General features: G+C 61.4%; 1 protein-coding gene across 3 annotated transcripts in view; it reads right to left on the reverse strand.

Annotated features, from left to right (window-relative positions):
- The window catches only part of LMF1 (lipase maturation factor 1), an 88,201-nt gene that overhangs the window by 17,960 nt on the left and 52,127 nt on the right, over window positions 1-18,114 (reverse strand). For all 3 annotated transcript variants that reach the window (XM_053894191.1, XM_019437314.2, XM_053894190.1), the window contains one exon: window positions 5,888-5,953. In XM_053894191.1, coding sequence (XP_053750166.1) covers window positions 5,888-5,953 — 66 coding nt within the window. The remainder of the gene's footprint in view (window positions 1-5,887; window positions 5,954-18,114) is intronic.

Raw genomic sequence — 18,114 nt, forward strand, 5'->3', positions numbered from 1 at the left:
ACGTCAGGGCTGAAGGCTCCGTCCCTGGTGACGCCAAGGCGGACACGGGTGCCACGTGTGTGCTCATCTTGGGAGCTCAGACCCCCTGAGGCCGCCTCCGCTTCCCGCCCCGATGACGGGCAGCGGAGAAGGAAACAACGCGAGCTGTGCACACGGGTCCGGGACCGTCCTGGCGCCGGGTAGAAGAGCACGAGACACCGGGGGTGGCTGTGGCGGCTCCGCAAGAACTGGGGGCTCTCATCCCGCCCGAGCCCGGGTCCCAGCAAGAGGGCACTGGAGCCACGTCCCTCATGGACCGAAACAAGTCTGTCGAAAACGTCTTTCACCGACAAGGGGGAGAGAGGCCTTCGGATCAAGAGCCCAGCGGCAGCAAACCCGCACCACGGGGTGTGAGGGGCGGCCGCCCGGTGGAGGGAAAGCAGGTGGTGATCGGAGGGGAGCCCTGGAGATGCTGAGGGCTCGGACGGCCCCACAAGGCTGTCTTTCCGATATAATGTGCGATCTCTAAAGGCCAATTTGACTGGACAACAACAGTAACGACGTGGCCTGTGGCTCCCGTAACAGGACGCGTGCGACGGCAGCAGCGGGAGGCTCGGGGAGAGAGCGAGCGTGTCACCGTCCCGGTCCTAGCTGTGACGTACGACAGACTCCCACGGCAAGCCCTCAAATTACCACGAAAACGGCAACAAAACGATTGTAGCTAATGAGCTGAGAAAAGAGCTGGAAAGGGGTTGTAAGAAACATCCGAGAAATCCAGAAGAAGCGGAAAAAGACACAAGAAGATGTAAAGGACAGCTGGGCGGGACAGCAAACCGGCAGCAGCCACGAGACCGCCGTGCTTGGGGACGGTGACGAACACACAGCCGGAAGGCAGTCTGACCAGGTGACGCAACAGGGCCCGACGCCACACACGTCTCACGCGAGGACGCACGTGGGCTGACAATCACAGCGTGGAAGATGCAGGCCGCGCGGACGCCGCTGGCCGGGGGAGCATCGGACCGGCCTACGAGGGAGGGTCATTTCTTCCGGCCCACGTGTCCCCGAGTCCACGATTGGGGTTTCACGGTTCAGCTCCTCTCTCAATACTTGACGGGACAAGTAGACAGACAAAACACGGCGACACGGGGACGAAACCCCTACCATCCAGCTGGACTTCACGAGCACTCAGCGAATACGGGACAGACACTCCTGCTTTAGGCTCATACGCAACATTCACGAAGACCGTATTCTGGGCCACAAAACAAGTCTGAATACATCTGAAAAGATTCAAATCACATATATATGATCTCTGACAATAACGAATGGAACTAGAAATCAATAACAAGGACACTTGCAGAGTTCTCACCTACGCGGGAACTCGGTTACACTAACTGGCCTCACAGAGTTGACACTCTAGTATGCGTGTCACTGATCTGATGAAAACCTTGGGGTCGTTACCAGCTTCAACTTGGGAAGACAGGGTCAAGCCTCGAGGCGCACACGGGTCAGAAGCAGCCCCGAGGGCACGCGGCATGGGTCTGTACGAAGAAGGCAGTGACAGGGACCTGGGTTCAGGTCTGTGCCAGCAGCAATGACCTTCGCTGACCCTAAGGCTGCACCCCTGCCTCTCACGGACTTGGTCTGGCAGAGCTCGCCCTTTGGGTAACCCCAGGGCGTGGGCCACCACAAGCACCGGCCAGGTGGTGTTCCCCTCCTGTCCCCAGTACGCACAAAATACACTTCCTTCCTATGAAATCAGGAAAGCTGCCGGGGGACCAAGCCTTGACTCCCAACCCACGGGAGCTAACTCAGCCTCCACTCCCATCATGTTAACATTTGTAGCTTTCACAGTAATGTCAGTCTTGAGTCCGGTTCCTTCCAGATTTACGGACCCCTGTATTTGAGGGCGTTTGGTGACCCCCATCAAATTATGGTATGAACAGCTGGTAACCCAGGTCCCCAGGTGGCAGTTAAAGACAGGACCGACTGGCCGGAGACCCAAACAGAAGTCTCCTATGCTGGGGCCGGTGTGCGATGTAGGAGGAAGGTCCTGCTGTGCTTGGTGGGGGCGTTGGTAGAGCGGCCCCAGCTGTGCCCTCGGCTGTACCCAAGGCCAACGGGCACAGCCAGAAAGGGTGTGTGGGCCGTGAAAGACGCCGGTCACCGCTCGGCGGACCGGCGTTCACACGCGCAGATGACCGAAGCTCGCCCGGGGAGGGAGGACACGATGCCCAGGGTTTAGTGAGCAGCCCCCATGACACCGCCCAGCCCCGGGAGGACGCCTGGCTGCCTGGAGGAGGCTCCCACCGGCACTGCTGTCCGTCCCTGGGGCCCAGCCTGCCTCAGTCACCCCAGAGAGCATCCTGGCATGGCCGAGATCACTGGCACCCGGGAAGGAGCGCCTGGCCTGGACTCGGGAGGCAGAGTGCCAAGAATGACAGTAAATAAACATTAAAAAAAATTAAAAAAAAAAAAAAAAAAAAGTCTCCTGGGTGGCTCAGTCGGTTAAGTGTCCGACTTTGGCTTGTCGTGATCTCACGGTCTGTGAGTTTGAGCCCCGCGTCGGGCTCTGTGCTGACAGCTAGGAGCCTGGAGCCTGCTGGGGATTTTGTGTCTCCCTCTCTCTCTGCCCCTCCCCCACTCACACTCTGTCTCTCTCCTTCGCTCAAAAATAAACAAACAAACAAAAGCTGGTTTAGGCTCAGGGAGCAGCGGGAAGGCAGTCCCCGCTGGGCTGGGCTGGGCTGGTGCCTGGGGCCCCAGGAGCGAACACCGACGAGGCAGTGCTCGTGTGGACGGCCTCACGCGCACTCGGAGGGGTAGAGGCCGGGGGGCCCCCGCGTGGCACGGACCCGCCTCCTGAAGGGTCTGCTCAGGCATCGAGGCTCTGAGGCGGACCCCCGCAGGTGCCCTCAAGCCAGCCGTTCCGCCCAGGCGTGGAAGTCGCGCCTAGGAGCACAGTGGACGTGACAGGCCCCTCGGACGCGCCAGGGACCGCAGGACCTCACAGTCGCGGGAGCCGACCGTGACTTGTGTCCCAGACGGAAGGTCACCTCTGCGTGAAGGACTTCAGAACGAAACCGGTGCCGGCGTCTACCCACTGCCTCCCGCGGCCTGAGGTGGGGCACAGACCCGACCCCAGAAGCGCTGCAGGTGGATCCCGGCGGGTGGCCAGCGAGGCGGGAGCCCGTGTGGCTGCTCAGAGACCACACCGCACGCCCGTGTCCGCAGCCGCGGGCAGGGGCCCGCTCAGGCGTGCGCACGTCCAGGGTACGTCCGGGAACTAAAGCATCGTAAAGGTCACAAGTCCGGATCCCGACTCGTCTGTTCTGGGCAGAGAGGTCACGGGGGAATGCAAGTCGGCCACTACCTCACGTCGTGCTGCCCCGCGTGGGGTGCCACCGTACCTCGCGGCCACCCTGACAGGGAACGGAGGTGTCGGCAGATAGACAGCATTTTCCTTTCCTCCCTCGCTGAGCACCTGGCGGGGAGGCCATCCCGGGGCCTTTCTCGTGGACGGTTTCACCGTGTAAGAGCCCGTGAGCGTGGGGGCCAGGGCTCCCGGCACCTTCTGAGGGACGGCTGGCTTTGCTGTGGCTGCTCAGGGCCACCGTGGGACCCGCAGGGACCGTGGCTCATCCTGGGAGCGTCCACGGAGGTCACCCGCTCTTTCCCCTACCGAGGCTGATGACACACACGCAGGGGCCCTGCCTGGGCCCTCCTGTGCTCTGAGTCCGCCAGGAGCTGCGCCCAGGTCACGGGAGGACGTAGACGGGACACCGCGGGCCGAGGCTGCGGTGTCGGGTGCGGGCCTCTCCTGTCGGCGCTTGGGGCTGGCAGGAAGTCTGCCGAGCCCGCCCCCCCCCGCACCCCCACCGCTGGCCTCCGGCTCACTGCCCGGTCTGGGGAGGCAGGGGCTCAGCCCCCACGCCGACGGCACTCCAGGTTCTTGTCTTAGCCGGAAGCTCCTCCCTCCCTCTCACCTGCGTGCCTGCCCACCCCCCCCCCCCCCCGCCGGTTCCCTGGCTGTCCCTAGGGTCCCTCCTGTGAGTCTCCCGCCAACAGTGCCATGACAGTGAACGAGCTGCCCTCTCTCATTCCACTGCCACCTGCCACCGACTGGGGAGTCCAGATCACCGAGGACAGGCCGTGTGGCCCCCATCCTTGCTCAAGGCACACAGACAACCTGACGGGGCTCTGCGGGCGGCAAATAGCACGAGGGGTCCCAGCCCCCACTCCTGACCTGCGTCGGGTGCCCTCACTCCACCTAGCTTCCAGAGCATGGGGGAACATGATCCACTAGGCAAAAGCTTCTCCTAGACAGTCGGGGTGCTTCTGTCCCTGCAAGGGACCTGACCTGGGGGCACAGGCTCCTGGTCTGCGACAGTGGCACTGCAACCAGGGCCCCAGGGCAGCTGCTCCCTTACACCCTGGATTCCACTATGATCGCTGAGCCAAGACTTTGCCTGTCCTAGAAGACGGACTCCCAGAGGCCTTGGCCTCACACCGACATCATGGCTGGCTGGCCCCCTCCTCAAGACGTGGGTCACACGCCACCAGTCTGCCCGGATCCCTTGCAGGGTTGGAGAGATGCAGGAACTCTGCCTCCCTGCACCTGCCTCCAGCCCTTCTGAGGATGCAGGAGGCTGGGACACCTCGCCCACCCCGCGTGCAGGCTCGTCCGGCCCCTCCCTGCTGGCCAAGGCTCCTGATGACATAGAGACTGGAGTCCCGGGTCCCGCCTCCACTCTGGTCAAGACCTGCAGGCACGCAACACCAGGTGGTGCCGCGGGGACTCTGGCACATGCCACCTGTTCCTCCTGCTCTGACTCCCTTCCTCTGCACACAGCGGGCAGTGGCAGGGATGCGGCCGGACTGGCTGGGTGGCCCCAGGGGTCCTGGCTCAGCCCAGGGGGCCCCACGCCACCTCCCTCCTCAGAGCCAGGAACATTTACTGTCTGGAACTTTGTGGCAAGGTGGCTGCAGGACCCAGGGATGGACCCGTGGGCCCGTGGGCAGGAGGGGAGGGGAGTCTGTGGCGCATGTGCCCCGAGGACGGTCTCCTACCCCCATGAAATGCGGCACACGTGGGGACGTCCCTGCCCCGGGCTGGTTGACAGAGGACGTGAAGCCGAACGTGCCTGGGACTCAGAGTCGGCATCCACTCGACACGTCAGGACTGAAAACCCCCAAGGCGCGGAGGGCTTCAAGCAAACGCCTCGTAAGAGGGGCAGAGCACGTTGCCTTTCCCGTACTGGAGCCGCAAGCCGGGAGCGGGAAACGCGGAAGGAAACGTCCCGACAGGCGCGCGCCAGGGGTGTCACCAAGAGGGACGTGGCACCCGGGAGGGCTTCTCTGTGCACACACACCGAATGCTCTCGGGCTAATTCATTCACGGGGCAATGCGGTCCCCGCCCCCCACAAACGTGAGCAGTCAGAAGGGACACGAACGTCCAGAAGGGCTTGGACCCAGGCGGGGTTCCAGGGAGGGGTGGGGAACGGGGTGTGGGAGCCTTGGAAACGTGGGCACAGCGGGACTGGGGCCTGCCCCCACGTCCGTCTGCCACGGCTGGGGGGCCGGGCGCACAGTGGAGCACCTCCCAGCCTGGGGGTGCGCGGGGCCAGCCCACCTGCCTGGAGAGGGTGCCCGGGCAGGACCGTGGACAGCGGTGGAGGGACCGGTGCCCGAGGGACCGCTGGGCCCGCAGCCACGGGCACCGGGAGCCCCGTCCTCCAGGACGGAGCCCTCCCCACGTGCTGGGGCACTGCAAGCCACCTCGTGACCTACCCATCACCCCCCACCCCTCCCGAGAAAAAAAGCAGGAGGGGGCAGCCCTGTGAGCCGAGCCGAGGCCTCCGAGAGGCCGCACCTGTGGCGCGGCGGGCGGGTCCCCCGCGTGGGGCTCACCTCATAGTGGAAGTCCATGCAAGTGAGGTCCCGCCAGCACCGGTCTCCCCGGATCTTGATGAGGCCCTGCCAAGACAAGACAGAAGGACGTGAGCCGCTCCCGAGGACACGCAAACCCGTCACGGTGGGGCCGCCCAAAGGAAGCTTTGAGGGACAGAACTTCTCTGGCACCTGAAACACGGACCAGAGAAGACATGAACGAAGCTGTACGAAAGGCCCGCTTGGGGCTTTTCTGTGAGTAAGTCCCGTGTTACGTGTAGAAAACACCAGCTTCCTCCTACAAAGGCAGTTCCTTCTGTGCTTCCTGCAAGACTCAGCTCTCCTTTTCTTTTTTTAGATTTTTTATTTTTTAAGTAATCTCTACACCCAACATGGGGCTTGAACTCCAACCCAGGGATCAAAAGTCCCAGGCTCCTCCAACTGAGCTGGCCAGGCACCCTGAAAACAGGTTGCCTGAGCATGACTGCAGGAATGCGGTTGGGAGGCTTTAAAAACGGACAGGTTAGAAAAGCCACAGGCCCTGGATCCGCATACGCTTCTATGGACGCAGAGGAAGCTGGGCAGGAGGGGACATCTCCACCGCCCCCACGAACAGCAGGTCTGAAGCGTGCCCAGGGAGCGGCTCAGCCGCCGGGCACGCAGGGGAGAGGCCGTGCAGGGAGGGCCCTGAGCGGCCCGTGGCCCCGAGGACACTGGCGTCCACAGCACGCCGCCCGTCTGCAGCCTCGGGGACCACAGCAGCTCGTCTGTCGGTCAGATGCCTCCAGCCCGGCTTTCTCTTGGGAACTCGCAGCTCCCTGCGGACCCTTCCTAGGAGGGGGCTGTCCGCTGCCGGCACTGGAGACCCCGCTTGGGTCCCAGAGATGCTGCTGCGACGTCTCTTACATAACAGCTCGGTTAGGAGGTGAGAAGCCGCACCGACAGAAAGCGGGCGTGGGCTGCGGCTCCGCTTTCCCTCGTGACCGTGGTTTTTACAGCTGCAACAGTTCTGGGCCGAGTCCTACCAGCTTCACCCTCCCGCCTACCTCCCTTCCACCTGCCCGCCCGCCTTCCCACCCGCGTAGTCAGCACATAGAACTCAACAGGTCGAGCCTGGCGCAGAAGAGGCCTTGTCTGGCTGCGGCGGGGCAGGCACGTGGAGGGTGCCGAGAAGAGAACCCGGGCCCTGGAGCAGGAAGGTGGGCGGCCCTGGAGAGGCCGGGACAAGCCGCAGGAGTGAGGGGCACAAATGCCAGGCAGCGGTGTGAGGGAGCCCGGGCCGGCAGGTCTGGAGCTGAACAGACCGGGAAAGGCTGTGTTCGGGAACTCCCAGGGTCCCCTTGGCCTTGGGGTCAGGTTCGGGTGGGGACGGAGTAGGCCAGAGAGGGACACGAGATCGGTGACGAGGGGCCTCCGCGGCTGTCCAGGCAGAAGGACCATCCAGGTTGGGATGTGTCTGGAACATGGAGCCCACAGGATGGGTGCGGCATGGGGAGCAGCCGAGAGTTCGGGCTGGTGGGCGGCAAGGACGTGGTGACACCCAAAGGGGCAGGGATGAGAGGCGACACGGGAGTCCCAGTGACACGGTGTGGCCCTTCAGGCTTCCTGACACACCGAGTTAGCATTGGTCCTGCCGTGCACGCGGGCTTGGTTTACAGATGGTCGGCTTGCACATCTATCCCCAAGGGCTGCTAGCGCTCTGCTGTCCTGAGCCCCGACCCACTGCCGTCTCTGATGGGGTGCTGGGCTGGGGGGGCGGGGTCGCGCACACACCCGGCCTTCGGCCACCCTGGCAACCCGGCCTCTCGGCGGCACCTTCCACCCATGTGGAGACGAGCTCTGGGCGCCCGGGTGTGCTGTTTGAAGACCGGAGTCCCCATCTTTCTGGAAACTAGGTTTGCTTAGGTCACACAAGTGCCAGAGACACACCCCCTGGGCAGAGCTCTGTGGCACATTTGTGTCCACAGGAAAACCGAGTTCTGAGAAGTCCCGCGTGCCTGCTAGCCAGACCCGAGCGAGCCTGTCCCGGTGACGCGGACGGCCACGAGCTCCCGGTGATCGCGTGCCTGCTCGCGGGGCAGGAGAGCAGCCGCCGTCACGCGACAGCCCCGTGAGCGCAGCTCTGCTCCCCGCACCCCTTGGAATCCAAGAGCGGGTCTCTTTGGAGATTCAAACCAGGCAAAGAAGAAAAAAACAAAATAATTAAAATGTCATTCAAATTCTAAGTTGATATGAGACACTTAAAAATCTGAAACATTCTTCCGGGAGCAGAGAATAATTATATTCCTCCTCATCCGCTGACTTCTCCCTATAGTGCAGATGTCAGATTTTCCACGGATTTTTTCCTTCCTGAGTGAGCGTCAAAGGAACAAAGACTTCTGTCAGCCTTTTTCAGCCCCAAATTAATTCTGGAAAAAAAAAAAAGGCTCAGACAAGCCAGTGCCAGGCCAGATCCAAAGAGAGCCGAGTGACCCACAGCCGTCCACCCCTGCTCTCCAGGGAAGGGAGAATGCAAGACACAAGAACGTTCCGGGCTCGCTCTCCGGAGTCAGGAGGAGGCAGGGGCACGAAGGGAGGCACCCGGGATGCAGATGGGCCTCTCCGGACGGTCACGGGCCTGAGAACGTGCTTCTGAGCCCCCCCGTCTGGAGAGGCCAGGTGCAAGGCCTTCCCACAGGAAGGACATGGGCTTCTCCATGCTGCGGCCTTCACTCCTACCCGAGGGCCAGAAGGGGCTCCCGGGCCTGAGCTGCACCCGGGCAGTGGGCCGCCTCCTCCAGGGGGGCGCCCACACCCGGGGAGCCGTCTGCGGCAGCCTCATTCTGCGCGCACACGGCACCCCACTCTCTCACCGACGGGCCACCGCCTCCACCTGCACACGCAGGGGCCACGCCGGCTCCTCCCCTCGGGAGAGGCCTCGGTGACCCTGGGGCCACCCATACTAACGAGGTCGCGGGTTCGGGAGGAGGCACTGCTCCTCCCGAGAGCAGCCTGGTGGTCTGGGATGCCACTCGGGCTTCCCGCCACCCCTCTCCTCTGGGGGCGGAGCTGGGCCCGAGGACCCCGTGTGCCCCTCAGCAGGCGAGGTGGGGGGATCTCCGTGTCTCAGGTGCGTTTGGGGTTCACAGTCACGTGCCCCCTACGTGGTGCTGGGGGCTCAGGCACACGGCGGGGCCTCTCGGGACTGCCCCGTCTCCACGCCCGCAGGGCCCCGCCAGCACCCTCCAAGCCCAAGGGACAGTTACACAGAGACCACCTGCTGAATCCAGTGAGCTGGCGCTGGCCTGAAACCCGGGGGTGGGGGACTAACGCTGCTTTCCCTCCGCCCTGCCCCCTGGGCCCGAGAGGTCTTGGAGAACGGCCGGGCCTCCGTGCGGGGTCCTGTGGCAGGCTGTGTGATGGGCTGCACAGAACGCAAGGGAACACCGTGGGCCCCGTGAGCGGTAGGACTCGGTGCCCGTTGGGCCCTGGGTAGTTCGGAGGCGAGCGTCTGGAGATGGAGGCAGAGAGGGGCCGAGGGGCCAAGCACAGGGCCACGAGCTGGGGCTGAAGCTGGGACCAGAGGTCAGAATACCGCAGAAAGCACTTTCCAGAAACCCCCACGCCGCCTCTTGCGCCGGAGTCTGAGGTCTGGCCCCCTAGGCGCTCTTGGGAAGGACAGTGCAGCCCCACGGGAAAACCCCTTCCTCTGCCCGTGTTATTTCGCTGGAGCAGGTGGGAGTAACTGCTCTCCTTTCCGAGCGGGGATCCCAGGACACGGTGTCGAGGAACTGGCGACATCGGCTTGGGCTTGGCCGTCATGGGGCGGCGCGCTGCACCCCATTTAATTACATTTGACGCAGTCTTACTGGAGGCCTCTGACTCCAAGGAGGGCCAGACTTCAAAGTCTCTCTCCTCCCCCAGCTCAGAAGCTCCCTGCTCCGACCTCCCCCCCACCCCCACTCGGAGGTCTGGATGATTCCGGTTTGCTCCCTCAGGGCAGCCACTGGGCCTGGTTGGGGAGGGGGAGGGCGGGAGAGAAGCAATCCAAATGCAAACGGGGGAGCTACCCAGTTGTGGCCTCCTCGCAGCCGAGAACGAGAACGTCCCCTCCCACAGAAGTGACGGAGCCCCGGAGGAGGAAGAGGCCGAGGTGCGGTTGGGACACGGAGGCGGCGGGCCGCTCGGCTCCGGAGGAGATCCAGACACGTGCGCTCCGCGCGCTCACGGGAAGCTGCTGTCCCCCTGCCAGCGAGTGTCACAGCCGCGCGCGGGTCTGGACGTGGAGAGCGGCCCCTGATTGCTCCCGACCCCGCGCCCCACACGTGGCTTCCGTGGACGAGTCTGGTGGCCGCCCTCGCTCTCTGCGGCGGGGGTCCCCTAGGGCCGGGGGTGGCCGCGCGGTTACGCGGGACTCGCTCGTCGTCCCCGGGTGTGCGGAGTGAATCGGGGCCGCGTCTCGCCGCAGGGGCCGTGTGTAAAGCTCCACGATACCCTCAAGTCAGAGGGTGGAAGCTACGACTTACATGGAACGAAACACATCCGAAGTCTCAAGTTCAGCGTGTTCTGACGATTGAGGTACCCCCACCTCAAATAGGAAGCGGATGTCCATCCCGGAGAACGTTCTCCGTGACCCGTTTCCAAGCTGGTCTGGGCCCCGCCCGCCCGGACGGAACGGCGGCCAGCGCCGGCTCGGCCTCCCCGGGATCTCACCCCCGCGGACTCACCAGGCTGTGCTCCGCGCGTTGTGGGGTTCATCCGTGTTGCCGCCTTTGCCGCGGGCTCCCTTTTACGGCCGAGCGTGGCCCCTCATAGGAGCGCACCGCCGCTGACCCCTGTTGACGGACCCTGGGTTGTTCCCGGGCCTGGCCGTTCTGAACAGGGCCGACCTGCGGCGTGCGAGGGGGTGCGGGCCTCCGTGTGGACGCGGTTGTCCCCTGTCGCGGCACGGCGCAGGAGAGGAAGGCTGGCTCGCGGGGGCAGGTGCGCGTCTCGCCGGGTGGGACCTGCTAACGGCTGTGCCACGAGGCTGCATCCCTGACCCGAAGTGGCGGGCAGTGCGGGGGGCGCTCCGGGCCCCGCTTCCCGGGCTCCCGGCCGGAGGAAGATCTGCTTCCTCCCAGTGTGTTCGAGCCGCGTGCCTGCGTTTCTCGCGTGGTTTGCGTATTCTGTGGGTTAATTGTTGCTTGGGCCTGTACACGCTGCAGATGTTTTTCCTAGTCTGTAGCTTACCTGTTCGTTTTCTTCGTGTGGTTTTGCTGATGGAGATTTTTCATATCAGTCAAGTACACGTAGCAAAAAAAAATTTTTAATGGTTACTGTTTTTTTGTGCCATCGGAGCAGTCTTTGCCTTCCCTGAGATAACTGTGTGATCTTCGGAAAGCTTTGTTTTCCTGGCTTTTATGTTTGCAAAACAAATTCTGTGGTTGCCCCAGGGAGTGACCAGGTTGGAAATCAGTCAACTGCACCCGTGCGGGCACGTTCCGAGAGGTACTCCTCCGTGTGCCCTTCTAGGAACTTGCCAGCGTCGCTCTTAAATTTAGGTCCGTGGTCCACCTCAAAGTAGGGTCTGGTGCAAACGAAATCCCGTCCAAGCTCATTTTCGTTCCTCTGCAGATTTCCCGTGACTTCAGCACCTTTTGTAATGAGGAGCTTTCCTTTTTCCATTGACTCGACTCCGTACCCTGGCTGAATATCAGCCAAATAGGAGAGAGGTGGTCCATTTCTGGACCCTCTTCCCTGGGTCCACTTTTCTAGCTTAGATCAATATACCACGCTTCAGTTTTAAATTAAGCTGTAAAATCAGGAAGCAGGTGTCCCAGCTTTGTTTTTCTTTTTCAAGATTCTCTTTATTTACATATAAAACTTACAATCAGCATGTTAACCTCTCCAGAAAGCCCGGTGGGACTTTGACAGGAAATGCCCTGAACCTGCACACACATTCGGGTGAAGCGGTCTTCCGACCTGTGGGCGCGGGTCCAAGTGCGCGTCACCCGCCACGGACGCCCTGCACCTGCCACACATGCGCCTTAGGCATCTTCTATCGGGTCTGTGACCGCGTCCTGGAGGTCTGCTTGATGCAGCTGTAGACGGTATTTTCACAACTTGCTTTTCTAACGGTCCCTTCCTAGTACGCGGAATACGACTTGGGCTTCGCACGAACCTTGCTTCCCGTGTCCTGAGTTCATGTGTTCATTTTGCTAGTTGGTTTTTAGATTCCGCTGGGTTTTCAGCCTGTTGAATCAAGGGGTGTGAACAGTGCCTTCCTTTCTTTTCTTCCAGTCTTTATGCCTTTTCTTTTTCCCGTCTTCCTGCACCAAGACTTCCAACGTGACGCTGAGAGCGGCGGTGAGAAGAGACACTAGCTGGGTGTGAATGCTCCCGTCCCTCTCGAGCAAGGACCGGTGGCCCGGTCTCAGACACTGTCCCCCGAGGACGTCCCCCCGCTGCCACGAGCCAGTGTCAGTCTGTGTCGCGTGCTTTTCTCACAGCTGCTGCTTTACGCTGTTACTGTAGGGAACCGTGTCCGTTGATTTTCCAATGTTAAACCACCCCACGTTCCTGAGAGAAACCAGGTGTTGTCATTGCCAGAATCAAACTGACGGGTGTTTTGCTAAGGGTTTCTGGGTCTTTGCTCCTGGGGGTACTGGTCTCTTTTGTTCCTTTCTGTGATTTCCTCATCAGGCTTTGTTTCATTGTTTCAGTCACGTAAAACAACCTGGGAAGTGTCCCCCCCCCCCCCCCCCCCGCCCCGCTTTCCAAGAGACCCTGCCATCGTTTCTTCCTGAAGCATCTGGTAGATTCCACCAGGGAAGCCATCTGGGTCCGCGCTTTTCTCCCTGGAACGGGTTCTGGTGACGCATTCCGTGTATTTAATAGACACAGAGCCATTTAGGTCTCCCGTTCCCCCTCAGCTTTGGGAAGCTGCATTTGGGAAGGAACGCGTCCGTTCTGTTCCGTCTACGCTGTCGAGTTCATCCCAGGTGACTCGTACTGCGTCTGAGCAAAGCGTCTTCTCACAGTACCGATGATCGCAGCCTGGCCGTGGCCCCCGGGTCTGCCAAAGTGACCTGAAAAATGCAGGACCACAGGCCTCGCTCTGGTGGCTAACATACGGCTTTTTCTCTTGTGTTAACAGGATAGCAGGGCAGTCTGCCCACGACGAGCACCGGAAGGGTCCCACCTCGGGTGCCGCAGCTGCTGTGAGACACAGCCGCGAGCGGGAGCACACAGCGTGAGAGGCACCGGCGCTCGGTCGTCAGGCACCTGCTGAGGACGGCCTGTGGGAAACACGCTGGCATCTCTCTCCTTCAGGTCCCTGGGGGGGGGGGGGGTGGTCACCTGCACGTACGGAACAGCAAAGTTCGTGCCTTGCCAGCCTCTGAGAGGTGCCTGGGGGCTCCGGCGCCCGGCCTCCCGTCCTGCCGCACCCTGCGCTCGGCGAACCTGCCAACGACCCGCGCCGGCCACCGCAGAGACACGGCTCCCGATGAAAGTGGCTTGTTTCGGCTGCATTTGGTCGGTAAGAAGTTGGGAAGTTTTTTATGAAACTCCCACCAGGTGAACCAGTAATGAAATAATTTAGCACATGGTGTCGGAGGAACTACGGAAAGGATATGTGAAAAATTAAAGGCGCGCTGACAAAGCGAGAGCCGAGAGAAGCAGCCGCATCCCGGCCGTGAAATCCAACGGTCATCAGACCGACTCCTGACCCCCGCGGCCCGGCGTACACACGCTCCTCCTCGTGGGCCAGCGACCACACCGCTCACGTCACGCCAGGTTCTCACGGAGGAGGGGCCGCAAAGAGCCTCCGCCCGCCTGCGCACCCAGGCCTCCCGCACGCGCCAGGGAGGCCGGGGGGAGGGAGGTACGCGAAGGAGATGCTTTCGGTTGTCCGGTCGTCCAGGCCGAGGCCAAGCGCGCGCCTCCCCCCGGTGCCGTCCAGCGCGAAGAGTCCCCGGCGGCAGGGATTCTGCCTCGGCTCCCAGAACTCGGGGCACCTGAGACCTCGGCCTTCGGCCCGGCGCGGGCCGGCCGGCCCAGGACCGGTCAGGGACAGCCGTGGCGCCAAGGCCTGTGGAGAAGCCATCGTGTGGTCCGACTCGGGGAGCGGAAGCTCCAGGAGCAAAGGGCTCAGGCTTCGGTGACAGGCAGCGTCTCCAGGACGAACCCGGCCAGCGCCGACTCAGCCACAGACACACCTACCTGTGTCTGTCTTTACAGAAGTTGAGATTTGAGAACAAAGTGAAAACTTTTTTAAAGCATGATGAAAGGCAACCTATTAAACACTGACTCAGACACCCACGCCGTTTGCCATTTTCTGCAGATGGAAAGCCTCTCCCCACTAATGTGTTTGGAATCTGTGCCTTTAAAGCCGAAGACTGAGTTGAAACCTGGGAGAAGGGCTCCTGACTCTTCCAGAGAAGCACCGGGTGGGCCTGTGCCACTCCAGCGGGAGGGTACACCCGCGCCTCTGCCCCAAGGGAGGGAGTCCGACGGGGTGGTCGTGCCACGTGGCTGCCCGCGTCCCCGCAGCTGGCGCGGGGAGCCTGGCCAGGGGGCTGCGTCGCGTGGCTCTAGCTCAGGCGGCATATCCGGCCAGGCTGACCATCTTTCCAGGGCTCGCGGCCACGTGGTCTTCTCTGCTGCGCGACGGAGAAGCCCCAGGAAAACCTGCCATCGTGCCGGTCTCCAGCCCTGCCCACAGAGGTAGCTGTCTGCGCGACGCAGGGGCCGATCGGCCACCTCCCTGGAGGCCCCCGGCGGCTTGCCTCGTCGGGTTTAAAAAAATGATTTACATCCAGGCCCGAAGCGTGTGGCCAAGGAGCTTTGTGCACGGGCACGCCTGGGTGCCTCCCTCGCCAGCACGGGGGACCCTTCCCCGGCCCCCCACGTTCCAGTATGCCCCCCCCAGTCAGTCCCCACCCCGGATCCTGGCCACACGCTGGCCCCACCGGTTCCGGAAGCCCCCGCACGAGGAGCCAGATGTGCCGTCTTCTTGCTGATGGACCGTGGTTGGTCTCCAGCTCCTGGTGCCGGGGGAGGGTTTTGGGGAGTGCATTCCCAGGCATCCTGAGGACAGAAGGATGACGGGGTGGAGTAGGTTAACTTCGTAGGTAACTGCGTCGCGGCTTCCGTGAACTGCGCACCATTTCTCACGACCGCAGGAGAGCACCACAGGCCGGTCCCTCTCTGGTTCACTCCCCTGCCGTGAAGGGCCGGTGCCGTGTCCTCCCCGGGCCCTCCCCGCAGCCGCGTTTAGACTGAGGAAGTAATTAAGTGTCCGTGGGGCCGTGGGGGCAGGGTCCTGAGCAGACGGGACGAGTGCACCCATCAGAGACACCGGGGCTGCTGTCCCCCCGCACCCCTATGAGGACACGGGAAGAGTCCTCACCGGGGATGGGAGGCGCTGGGACACCGCCGGCCTCATGCCTGGAGGAAGGAAGCACCGCGCAAGCCACTCGGTCTGCGGTGATTGGCGCGGCCCAAGCCAGGACACTGGCTGCAGTGTGGTCCTGCCCTCTGTGGGTTCAGCAGGTCCTGTGGGCACACACGCCATCCCACTGCGCGTGGACTGGCAGGCATTTCCCTAACGGCTGGGAAAGCTGGGCAGTTTTCAAGTGTTTGCAGGGGTATCTGCTAAAGCTTCCCCCTTTCACACCGATCGTCGTGACCGCTGGGTTCTTGCGTCCTTTACGGGACCGGACACGGGCTCCCCGTGCGGGGCAGAGGAATTGTGGGTGCCGTCTATCACTCGTGTCTGTCGGGAAGAGAAGATTCTGATTCAAAAACCTCCCGTTACCTTCAAGAAGTGTTGTGATTTCCACTTTCACGTTTGGAACCCGCCTCGAACGAATTCCCGCGCGCGGTGGCGGGCTGGGGCTCATGGCCTCTGTGGGTAACCAGACACCTGAGCGCTGCACCTCAGAGAAGCATCTTGTCTTTCTTGGTGGCACTGACTCGGTCAGTTGTCCAAAGCGTGCGTCACGGTGATTTTGGTGTGGGGCTATTTCCGGATTCGCTGACCCTCCTAAGGGTTCGGCTGTCTGTCCTTGTGCCCCCACTGCCCGTCTCACCAACTGCGACCCCTGGAACAAGGGGTGTGCCTCTTGTGCGAGATTTTCTGGCTATTCTAGGTCCTTGGCGTTTCCAAACAAATCTAACAATCAGTTCATCAACTTCTAGAAAGAAAGTCCTTCTAGAATTACGTTTGGGTTGTGTGGCATCTATCAATCGATCTGGGGAGAGCTGGACAGTTGAGCAGTGTTGAGGCTCCTGACTCACACAAGTGTGTCTGTCTCTTTAAGCCTTTCTCATTTCTCTCAGCAACGATGGTAGCTTTCAGAGAACAGTGTTAGACTTCTGTTAAAATTTCGAGTATTTTACGGTTTTGGAGGTTATTAATGACATAGTTTACATTCTCTTTTTCTTTTCTTTTTTTCGGGGGGGGGGGAGGCGGGTAAAAAACAAACCACTGTATTTATTTAATGTATTCATAAAGGCTCAACCAGAGACTTCATTTAAAAAACAGAAACGAAACAAAAATGACACCACAGCTTAAGATACAGAGTCCTAGACAAAAACGAAGGAAAGGGCAGATGATCTAAGGAGAAGATAAAAAGAGAACACAAGGAGAGAGGCTACACAGTCCGGGTTCTTGGCGAGAGACCAGCTTCGAGCAGGTTTCTTGCAGACACGTCTTTTAAAAAATTTCTTTTTAATGTTTGTTTGCTTTTGGGAGACAGAGTGGGGGAGGGACGCAGAGAGAGGGACACACAGAACCCGAAGCAGGCTCCAGGCCCTGATCTGCCAGCACGGAGCCCGACGCGGGGCTCGAACTCACGGACTGAGATCAGGACCTGAGCCGGAGTCGGACGCTCAACCGACTGAGCCACCCGGGCGCCCCTCTTGCAGGTACTTCTTAAAGGCCGTGAGGTTTCTCCAGGCTTTTCACACACAGCGTGTGTGCTCAAAGGGCTACGGGTGCTGGATTCTCCTAGCAGGGTCTGGATGGACAGCAGGGTGGCCCTGATGTCACACACACAGACCACACGTCCTTGACGGTGTCCAGGCAGGTGTCACCCTGGGCGTCCGCGTCTGGGTAGCGGCAGACCGTGAGGAACGCCCCCCGTGGGCGAGTCGTAGGCACCGGGGGGCTCTGGGGAGAGCGCGTACCTCAGGTTTTCACACGCTGTGCCCGCCGCTCCGGGGATGATCCCCACGCATGTGAAAAGGTTGATTTGGGGAAGGTAGAAGTTCCTTTGTCACCAGACCTCGTGGGGGTCACAGGCTCCTGCTGTGGCATCTTGCCCGCAGGGCTCCAGGCGACACCCCCACTGGGCCCGGCTCCTTCGTGGGTGGCTGGGTAGCGGTTCCGTGGGACCCCCGGGGCGCCGCGGGCGGGGAGACAGGAGCTCGGACGGCACGACAGCGACGACCCCGCAGATTCGCTCCCTGTCGGCTTCTGCTAGCCTGATCCGTGTGCCCTGCGCGTGAATCCCACACCTGGCTAACTGCACGCGCTGGTCCTGAGGACCTTGTGACCGCTCCGCCGCGAAGACGGGTGCCTTCACTTCCTCCCTTCCCGCGTTCGGGGCCTTTGTTGCTTTTCCTTGCTTTTCTGCGCGAGCTACAGTCTTCAGTACGACACCAGGTAGACGGGATAAGCGGGCGCCCGGCACGCGCTCCGCCTCGCGCTCCGCCTCGGCAGACACGCGCGGTCTCCTCAGGTGAGCGCGGCATCGGGCGGGTGCCTCGCATGTCGGGCGGAGGACGCCTATTCTCAGGGCGCCAGAGATTCGTCGGCCGTGAACGAGTGTTTAATTCTGACGCTTCTCCGTCAGTTAAGAATTTGGTGAACTGTATCGGTTCACTTACGTCCACTCGATATCCCGCGGAAAGCCCGTCTACCATGAGGCTTGGTCTCCGTGTATCATGCGGCTCAGGCGCTGCTGGGTTCGTTCGCTAATAATTCAAGAGTGTTTCCCGGTGCTCTTGAACAGACTGCTGTGTAATTTCCTTTTCTTGAAACGTCCTTGTCCTCACTGACCTCACAAAAATAAGCCCAGAAGGGGTTCCTCTGTGTCGTGGATGCGTGTGGACAGGATTCACTTTCTTCCCTAAATGTTTTACAGACTGATCAGTAAAATCTCTTCTAGGCCTGGAGTTTTCTCAGTGGAAGGTGCTTCTTATTTGGTTGGATGATCTCAATTTACACAACTATTCGGACCGGGCACCGGGGCGGCCGTGTCAGTTAAGTGTCCGTCTGT

This window comes from Panthera pardus, unplaced genomic scaffold (assembly GCF_024362965.1).
Source record: "Panthera pardus isolate Hobbes unplaced genomic scaffold, ASM2436296v1 HiC_scaffold_4, whole genome shotgun sequence".
Lineage (NCBI taxonomy): Eukaryota > Metazoa > Chordata > Mammalia > Carnivora > Felidae > Panthera > Panthera pardus.